General features: G+C 35.8%; 1 protein-coding gene across 1 annotated transcript in view; it reads right to left on the bottom strand.

Moving 5' to 3' along the window:
• LOC106513169 (CUB and sushi domain-containing protein 1) overlaps positions 1–10,925 on the bottom strand; it is a gene marked incomplete in the record, with an annotated part of 415,244 nt that overhangs the window by 83,037 nt on the left and 321,282 nt on the right. Inside the window, 4 exon segments of the mRNA XM_014001862.1 lie at positions 4,145–4,336; positions 6,570–6,781; positions 7,151–7,277; positions 9,385–9,576. Coding sequence (XP_013857316.1) covers positions 4,145–4,336; positions 6,570–6,781; positions 7,151–7,277; positions 9,385–9,576 — 723 coding nt within the window.

Genomic DNA, 10,925 nt, shown 5'->3' with positions numbered 1-10,925 from the left:
AGAGAGAGAGAGAGAGAGAGAGAGAGAGAGAGAGAGAGAGAGAGAGAGAGAGAGAGAGAAATTCCAAATTACTGAATTTGTTTTAACTGTCCACTAATTTCACTCACACATGTAGGCAGAGAGAAAACTAGTTAGTTAGCAACATACAATATAAAATAAAAAAAGTGTATTGTTTCATAGTATGGTTCTGGGGGTAGAAACTTTACTCCTAGCAGTGTTGTTATTCCACATTAAGCTTTAAAGCAGGACACATGTAGTGCTGAGAGACTGAAAGATGAAATCAAGCAGCAACTTTTTTACAATAAATTTTGAGAAATTTAACCTTGAGGAAGTTCTTTAGAATAGAAAACAAAAGTGTACATAGAATATTATTATTGAAACAGGASTATGCAGATGTAGAAACAGTTGAACATCATCAAAAGAAAAATGTTTAACCCTCAACTCTAGCCCGCAAATACACTGATCCTTGTGCATAATTGTATGCAATGYGCTTAATCATCCGTACTTGTAAATACAAGAAGAAATATATTTACTGAGTAAGATTAAAGGTGACTGAATTAGAGAAAGAAGTAAAAAAAAAGATGGCAAAAAATAATRATGATAGTTGTTGAAACCATTGGGTCACTGACACAGGGGCAAGGCAGAACTTGGAACAATACACCCTGTTTCACAAACATGGTTGTGAAGCAAACTCTAATATTCCCAATACCTTCTCTTAGTGTAGGCTCATAAAGAGAAGACAGACAAAGAAAGTAAAGTGGTGGCATGGAGAAATTATCAGTGTCTTTGAAAAAAGCTGTCAGGTGGACAACATGCTTCTTGCTATAGGACATTTAACATTCTTACTCACATTAGTTAACATTCCACTTTCAGTCACTCTTGGCTTGAAAAAAAAAAAGCTCAGAACCTTTATGATAATGTTTGCGGATTTGCTTCATTCATCGCTGATTAAATTGACATCAAAACTGAGTTCAGTGCAGCAGTAAATCAGAGCTAAGAACTTTATGTATTTAGAATCTTAAAATATTCACCAGCAACGTACTTAAAAACTTGAGCAGGATAACCTGCATACTTAAAAGCGTGTCTTTTGCTAACACATTTTATTTTGTAGTTTTAAGTAAGGAAAATCGGAATATAATCTTTATAACAAGCTGTCTCTCTTGTCACAGTGACTACTATTTCTACATTTTTTGGGCAAGTTTTAGGCGCTCAGTTTCCAAGAACTCATGTGTATAAGAAAACCTGGAAAGAAGAAAAACAGTGGAGTGMGAAGAAAAAAAACTGTAGTTGTGAGAATAAACTATAAAGGATTATCCTGGAGATCACTGTCCTTTAGTATATTAGAAGGTATTCCAGTTGATGGTGATAACTGAAGAAATAAAGCAAACATGTTCAGTTTTTTCTTCAAAACATCTAAYACAAGAGTCAAATTACAGTCTTCATTTTCTTTTATAATATATAACTAACTTTAAAACTGTTATTTTTGTTGTAACCATCTGCCTCACCATTTTATTAAATTCAGGATAAAACTCAACAATATTTCTGCCTAAAAAACTTTGTTAAATTGTTTTGTACAAACATATTTCTAGTTTATTATAACAAATATTTTCAATTCAGCGAGCTAGTACATATATTACAAATAACTAAAAAAGGTTCATTTGAAATGCTTTCCCCAAAGATTAGATTTAGAGCTCCTTAAAATGAGGTTCTATCAAAAACTTTTCCAAGTTTTCTCCTTGAAGTGATGATGATGTAGAGACAAAATGAGCTGAAAGTTCTTGTAAAAGGGCTATAATTAGGACAATGTCAATGTACGTGTTAGCATTCAACTTGCAACCAGAGGGTTGCTGGTTCAAATCTCTACCTAAGGGGGAGGGGTGGCGCAGAGGGTAGATAAGCCGTGTCTGTGATCGGAAGATTGACGGCTTGACTCCCCGAACCAACCAGCCCCACTCTGGGCCCCTGAGCAAGGCCCTCAACCCCCTAGCTGCTCTCTGGGCACCAAAATTGGCAACCCACTGCTCCACATGTGTGTTCACATGTGTGATGGGTTAAATGCAGAGACTCAATTTCCCCTTGCGGGACGATAAGGGTCAATATTTATTTATATTTATTTATTTTACCTGAGCACACACTGCCGTTATGACCTTTAACCCAACTTCCCCATGTATAAATCTGTTGGTGTGATTGTGGTGGTCTGTGGAGACTATAGGTGCAGAATTATTTATGTATTATTATTTATTTATCATTATTTAACCAGGCAAGTCCCGTTGAGACCTCGGATCTCTTTTTCAAGGGAGGCCTGGGCCTCAAGGCAACATATTGCACATGTTTTTAGGGGTGGGTAAAACAGGAGTACCTAGAGAAAACCCACTCAAGCAYGAGGAGAACATGCAAACTCCACACAGAGAGATCCCAGGTCCAAAACGAGGATCAAACCCAGGACTAGGGCTGGGCGATTATTTGATTGCGATTATTGATCGAGAAAAAATTCAGGTCKATCACGGTGATCARCTGTGAGCCTCTTACTCGATCAAACRTGATGGAAATGTACGCGACAACAGCCAATCAGAATCCACCTTCTCCTGCTCCACTTCCGTTTATACGTTGCTAAGGAAACGCAGAMAGAATCTCAGAATTAACCAAAGTAATCCAGTATAAAACGCTGAATCTCAGAGTTTACTTATTTGAGCGAGTTTCTGTGGTACTCTGACCACTGTCACTTCCTACACCTGCTGTTACCTTCTAACAGGCATGCAGGGTGAGCTCTGAGCTCCACTCCCGACAGTGAGAGAGAGAGAGAGAGAGAGAGAGAGAGAGAGAGAGAGAGAGAGAGGTGGAGAGGGAACAAAAGTGAGCTGCGATGCACGACTCGCTAAAGCAAAAGCGTTCTCCAAAAATATGAAGCGGTCTTAGGGTAATGTTTAGGACAGAACAATGCGGTTCTTCATTTATCTGGAGAAGAACTTTTCTGTAAGTTTTATCAGCACATGATGGGCTGGACGCAATATGAAGACCACTTCCTGTCTGAGGCGCATCACAAACAGCAGCTGAGAGACGCTGCAAACTCCTGAACACTCAGAAGCTGTGAGTTTATGCAACATTTTGTCATGTGTGCGGAATCAGATATTCTTTCAGAAAAAAATGAAACAGCGCTGTCCATAAGCACTGTAAACAGGAGCGGGTGGGTGGGGGTGGGGTGGGGGTTCCTTCCATAACAAAAGTAATGAGCTTAGATCCTATTCAGTTGGCAAGTGTGCATAAATTGTTGCTGTTTGTAGGTTTATGTTTCTTTATGGCATATTTAATGTGGAATTCAGTCTAAAACTTTAATTTTACAAAAGGATAACTTTATTAATGTGAGTTTCTATGATTTACACATAAATAATGTTTTTTTTCTTTTAAATACTTTGCAAAAGTAATTTAACGTTCTACTGAACCACAGCTATTTGTTATATTAGTGAAAGTGAAATAACAGCCATTATTTATTTATTTCTGTAGCTATTTATTTGTTAAATAATTTTTCAGTCACTTTTTAGGTTAACAAAAAAAAATTGTAAATTAATCGCAAACAGACGATATGAAAAAAAAAATAATTGTGATCATTTTCGTTTTGCCATATCTCCCAGCCCTACCCAGGACCTTCTTGCTGTACGGTGTCGATGCTAACCACTGAGCCGTCGTGCCGCYAAATGGCAGCCACACTTCCACCACCRAGTATGACTGAGCAATGAATGAATAATGCATGAAATTGTAAAGCCTTTTTGAGCATCTAGAAAAGCACTATATACATACTTATGCATGAATAATATATATGTTGAGTTACTGATCTGTCCAATATGGCAGWATTTTCTTCCTATTATTCTCGACAACACTCAAGAGAAATGCATTGTTAAAAATATCAAAATTTTAAGTACTTTTAGTACTTCAGTACTTTTTGAAARCACACACCCAAGTACTTCAACCTAAGTAATAATTTGGCAGAGCTCCTCTTATTATTATTATTWTTTTTTTGGAGWAATGTTTGACCAGAAGGGTCAGTACTTTGTCTCAAGTAAGGACACTGTACTTTGTCCACCACTGCTAGTGTGACCACAAACATCTAGTTCAACCAACAGCAGTCTGCAGAAAGTTGCACACCTACCCATACATGTTGGAGGATCAGGTTGCCAATAAAATCTGTTGTCCATCCTCACACACGTGATGGTGTCGTGACCTTGTAGGTGATAGCCTGGGTCACACTGGAATGTCATACTGTCACCAGGCTCCTTACTGTCCCCATACCGAGAGCCATTGACAGGGATGCCAGGGTCATTGCAGGAAGTCGCTGTTGTAGCTGGAGAAATRAAATATAAAAAAGAGAAACCCAGATGTTGATTTTTTGTTTAATTAAGCACCTTGTAAATATAAGTAGTAGTGAAGAGGAAAATGCACAKTTATATGCTATCTATGATTTGAACATTTCTCATTGTATGACTTACTTTCATCAGATATTCTTTAGTTACACGTGGCAGTTTTTTTTATAATTTTATATCATTTTCCACACACAGGTTAGTGGAAAAACCAGCAGACCTGGAACTATTTAAGTCTATTTGTCTCTGGTTAAAATAGTTCTGTCCAGTTTTTTAAGCCTGTGCTGATGTGGACTTTGCAAACAACTTCATGTAATACTTCATGAACAACCATTAATACTAGACTTTATTTAGTAAAGAGAGGGAAACTGTTCTCTTTTAGGAACTTGTGAACTGCATAATTCACAAGCATAATTTACAAGAAAAAAAGATAGAGATGATATTATCCACTGCTTGAATTCTTATTATAAATAGTTAAAGGGGCTATATCATGTAAAAACAACTTTTTTGAATTTTATATCATGTTATAATGTTATCTTCTCATCAAAAACAGGCCCAGAGTCTTACTTTGACTCATTCATGCATGTTTAAAAAATCCTGTGCTGTCTTGAGGCAGCCAGGCAGGGGAGCAAAAACGACCGGCTGGGACTAGAACYGCCTTTCGGGACTAGCTCCTCCTCTGGRCTGTGTCTCCTAGCCAAGCTTCCTCATCAAGGAAACACCCCCCACCCCCTCACGTGCACCACCCCTCCCAAGTTATAAAAAATAGAGCCCTGTAGAGGGAGGCGGCAATGATGACGTGTGAAATGGGCGGGACAGAAGCGGAAGGATGTTCTTAAAGAGACAGAGGCCAGTTTCTAGGTGTTTAGAAAAGTAAGTGATGAGAAGATGAGAAGACAAGTTTATTTTCTATGTAAACATAAAAACTGCATTTTAATAACAACTAAATGTGACATAGTTACTTTATTATGGTATAAAATTATAATATAAGCCTGAGAAACACACAATATATCCCCTTTAACAGCATTAACTATAAAGAACCAGGCCAAAAAAAACTTGCAACTTTTTTTAAGAATGCTGTATTCACAAAATTACAACACTACGTTAAACATTTTTCATACATTTTGAATACGCTTATGGTCAAACAAATACTATATATGTTTTAAAAGATTTCCTAGAGCAAATATGCATTTTTTTCCACAGTTCAATTATATTAAAAAATAAAGTAAGGTCACCCATAATGTTCATTAAACCTTTGCTTGTTTGAATGTGTGCAGCACTTAAGTAAATCAGCATAGAGGTAAATATGARAAATCATTACCATAGTAATGGAATAGGAGTGCTTTGATTACCATGTTAGTGAGTGTAAATATTTATTGTTTTAAATAAGAGGAGGATGGCAAGATGCAGAGGGAGATAAAAACTATTGAAAGAAATTTTGCATGACAGGTTTTAAAAATAATGTCTGTAATATACGGTGATGATGCTGTGTTCACATTGAAATACGCAGAAGTAAATACGTATGAACCAAAAAACAAGTTAAATGGTACCACAGTGATGTTGTTTTTTCATAGCTTAAGGTACAAATAAAACACTTTTGATGTGTAATGTGTAACACCAACAAATGCTGAGTTGTTACAATTAGAGTTTTCCTTGTAGTTTGACTTTYATATTTGCTTAACAAAATGATTACCTCATATTTTTGCAATTTCCACAGATAAATATATAAAGTGAAAAACCTTCATGCATTTTTACAAGCTGCAAATAAAATACTTCCATRGTACTCTGCTTTAGAGAAATTGTGACACAATCAAAGCACACCCATTCTTTCTTGGTGGGATCCTTGGTCTACTTAGTGAGCATGGGTCCCAGGATGATTTATTAAATGTCTCATTTGATTCTTTGGTTTGAGATTTTTCAGAAATCCTGTTATGTAAAGTATTTTTGTTATAATACTAATGATGTTATTGCCAATATAAATGGGTTTTTTCTGATCGTTAAAACTGGATGAGTTTGCTAATTAGCTAATTTAATTGCTAAGCCAGTAATTGGCTTTTCTTTATAAAYGTAAATTAGGTACAAAGCACAGCAGACCACACGGATCAGTGATTTGATAAAATTAGGATACATTTGGTATTTTTTTAAGTTCAGTAACAGTTTCATATGTTAAAAACAAAACAAACAAAACAAAAAAAAAAATCAGGAAAAAATACTTACTAGAAAACTGTATAGAGAATCCTTGTTTGCTTATAAAATAATCTGAATCAAACTGCAGAGTGAGAATGTTAAAAGTCGAGTGGATGTCTTCAGGTAAAGCTGGGCCCGACCATTCTTTCAGCAGAATCCCACCGTCAGATGGCCCAGACGGSCCGTCCCAAACTCTCAGAATATCGTGGCCAATTTCAGTGTCAAACACAATAAAGTGAAGACTGAAAAGATATAAAAAAACACAAACATTTTTCACTTTTTCTCAGCAGGCTTTATGTAAAAATTTAAATGAAACAAAACAGACTTGAGATAAAACACATATACATAGTGGCAGACATGCAGATTCAAAAGCACAGTTTTGCCTTTACCTGCTACTTTTACTTTAAAAAACACTTTGGAGTCTKCAGGGCCTAGATAAAGCTCTGTTCAAGTTCATGCCATTCACCTTTTTATTTTATTTTTTTTACCTGTCACTCTGTAAGTAATTGTTCAATATTTTTATCAGTTTATCTTTTTGTAGGATAGAGATTATCCAAAAAAAATGCAACTTTTTTACAACCAAAAATATTTTCAACATGTTCCATATTTACCTGATAGTCTTGCCTGTGTCAGCTTCTATAGTCCAAGTACAGTGGAGGTTGTTGTCATATGGAGCCGGGTATCCAGGWGATAGAATCCGTCCAGAAACCGCTCCATTTATGTGACCTCCACATTCAGCTACAACAAACACATAACGATGAAATCAGTATGGGCTTAAAGTATGATACCTCAAAAATAATTAGATTAATTGATTAGATCAGTTAGTTTTGGCATAAGCAAAGCATATAAAGAAATATATAAATAAATACATCAATTAAAAAAATTGTGTCTGTGTTTTATCATTTCTGGTACTTTTTCCAGTTCTGGTATTGCTTCATTAACATTTGTTTTCTAATGGAGCAGCTTTACTACTTGAAATTGCTGAAAATTACAATTAGATTTGAAGGCCAGGTGAAATAAAGAAAAAAATATAGTTGGGTTTATTAGAATCAACCTTGCTATATTCCTTTTCTTTTAATTAATCTAAGGGTTGTGCTGCTCAGAGGTTTTTCTATCCATAATTGTGCCTCTTTTTTTCTGCTGCTTGAAGCATTCACTCATCAGTTCATTACTGGAAACTTTCTTTCAATGTACTCCCGGATCTTGGTCATTTCATCATGTATAGTAATTCTGATGCTCCCTAGTCCTATGCCTCCCTCCATTCTCTTGGAGTGCAACCCTCTGTTCACTGTAAGAAGCTTTTGAGTCTTGATGTCAGTGGCTTCTGTCTCCTCCTTTGGCCAAGCTAATACACCAGCTGGGTGTTTGATGACCATCATTTCCAGACAAGTAAAATTTATGGATTCAAACAAAATGCTAATTTGCTCCAGGGGATTTAGCCTACTAACTAGAAAAAAAAAATACAACAGTATAAATAAACCAATGCCTCTCCTGCTTTACTGCCTATCATTCAGTAAGGATTCTAACTAGCATGCTGCAGACACTTTAGCTAAAGTAAAGTTCACAAGCTTTTAATCACAATGAAATGGAATCCCAATATATGATAAAGTCACTGAAGTGCTTGTCAGAACTCTCTAACCTATGTATAGTTTAGTCACAATCACATTTATTCTCAGTTGAACTTTAAATACAGTATACATATGCATAAACTATATTTTCTGCAAAAAAAGAATGGTGCTGATTGCACAGCAGTAGTCTCCTTGTGCATTAGTTTTAGATTGTGCTTTAATCAGTATGCACTTGAATAATCTTACTATTTTTCTTTTAAAATGATAAGATGAAATATTATTTTAAGTCACAAATTGAACTTTTTATGTAGTRTGTGTGTGTGCATAACATGTACTGAATGTTTAAAAGGAATACCTCAGAACTGCACTTACTGTGCTAATAAGATTTAAGTTAACACTATTTTAAAAAGTATAACAAGTAGAAGGATTTTGTGGAGGGTAACTTTTAAACATTTGGTTTTTGAATTTAGTTTTAAACATTTGAGTTTGGTTTCACATCTGCCTACAGATTTGGAACAGTTGTTCCAGATTTTGTTTTTATGTACTGAGCTAGTTTATTCAAGAAAAAAGGAAGTTCTCCAGTTGGAATTGTTAATCTTAAATAGAACAATTTAATATATATAAATGTAAAAATAATGACCTAAACTATTGTGCAGATGTGACTGTGTGTGTTCAATCACTAATTCAATACRAAACAATTGTGCTGGTGTGAATGCTTTTGCTTGATTCTACAGTAGTTTTTCATAATTAAAACTACTAAAAAGTAGTAGTACAAGTTCCAAATAAATAAACGGCATTTTATATTTTGCCCATCAAAATCCATTCCGTGGTTTACTGTGCATGCTGAGAGCAAAATGAAGCATAAAAATCTGTCAAACTATTTGGCATGGAGGGAAAAAAAATCAAACACAGTGTTGAAGAGTAAATATATTCTACATGTCAATGATCTTGTTTGCAGAAGAAGCAAAAAGGCCATTTATGATTCAGAGTTGTATTAGTACCACTACACATACAGCACCTCCTACAATGTTGAATGGATTCCCACAAGCTCTTTTTAAAGTATTCAACAGTGTTAATTCAATCATTTCCTCATGCAGTCTTGATTTTGAGTCATTTTGCAGCAGACCAGTATCAGAAGTTGCTTAGAGCTTTTTGTTTTTATTTTTTTTCCCTTTAGCTGTCATCGGACTGCATAAAAATGTGTGCCCAAAGGTTAATAATTAAACTGCTGATTTCATAAATTATTAATGCATAGGGGAACATACTGGCATACTAACCAATACAAGAAGGAAGTGGTTTGTCCCAGACACGTCTGTCACCACTAAGACAGGTCAGTGTGCTGCTGCCATGGAGACTGTACCCAGGGTTGCAAGAGTACAGGACAAACGTGTTGGCATAATGACCATCGTCCTGGGTCTTGTACCCATAACTAGGAACACCGGGCTCCTCGCAGCGCTCTAGTTCAAAACCTATAGAGAAACACAGGACAAAGGAGTTATATATTATAAGTTGTGCAAACGCCTGATRTAGGCTATAAATATGTTAGAAATAAGTTGCTCATAAGTTAGAAATGTGTTACATGCACACTACATGTGTGAACTTGTGCACAACACTGTTTTAAGGCCATGTCACACTATACCATTTTAGATAACTTATGCCAACTTATGACATTTTTTAAGGTTAAATTACAAATAAAAGTTATATATTTGATCAATATGTTAGCATTACAGTTGATTCTTAATTTCATCTTCAACGTACAGTAGATGTCTTGTACAAATGCACCAAATTACTGGCTAGCATCGGTGGCATCAGTGTTTGACAGTTTATCCCATTATATATCAGCATGCTGGTAACTTGTTCAAAATGTATACAGCTTGCACCAGCATGCTTGCCACATTTTTTATATGAAGATGCTATATGCCACTGTGTGGGTGGTAATATTCTATTTGTTTAACTACAAATGAGAATCCAACTTCAGCCAAACAATACATGGAGAGAAAAAATGAAGTAAGTAAAGTTTTCTCAGATGGGGATTAATCTTAAAGGATTATATTGTGGAGAATAAATGCATTGTTTTGCCTTTTTTTGTCAAAGTAAGTCCCGTCTGAACACCACACATTCCCCAAGGAACTAAACAAGCTGTGCAAAAAAGATACAGCCACTTACACTATGTTTTATCTTTTGTGACGGATGTGGGCTTTACTACAGACATTTTGGTTTCTGATATTTACTTGATCAGAATTGTATTCTGACTCTACAATGAATAGCCTATATGCTGTGGTAATAATGACGTATTTCTGGTAAAATTCTTACCACGCTCCTCCCTTCCACTTCCTAGTTACTGCCTATGTTTGTAGTGTAAGCTACTAATACCACGCCGTGAAAAAGTCACAAAAATTAAAGCATCTGTGAGCTACTGATATAAAACGCGAGTTCTGTTGTGTGCCTTTGTGTCAACTAACCAGCAGGTACGATAGAGTAGTTAGTTTTTGTCCATTTTCCTGGAGGAGGAAAGGTGACAGCTGTAGATCATAGCTATACAGGCAAAACTTAGCTATAAGCTCACACTTGCGTTTGCAATCGACATTTCTAACCTGAGAATATTCAAAAGCCAGCATCAGAAATGAGAAGACGGATTTTACAAATGGGAGATGTACAATTATCCCCCTTNTGACCATCGTCCTGGATCTTGTACCCATAACTAGGAACACCGGGCTCCTCGCAGCGCTCTAGTTCAAAACCTATAGAGAAACACAGGACAAAGGAGTTATATATTATAAGTTGTGCAAACGCCTGATATAGGCTATAAATATGTTAG

The sequence above is a fragment of the Austrofundulus limnaeus genome, unplaced genomic scaffold (assembly GCF_001266775.1).
Source record: "Austrofundulus limnaeus strain Quisiro unplaced genomic scaffold, Austrofundulus_limnaeus-1.0 Scaffold10, whole genome shotgun sequence".
NCBI lineage: Eukaryota > Metazoa > Chordata > Actinopteri > Cyprinodontiformes > Rivulidae > Austrofundulus > Austrofundulus limnaeus.
The sequence above is the reverse complement of the archived record's forward strand: the minus strand, read 5'-3'. Positions and strand labels throughout refer to the sequence as shown.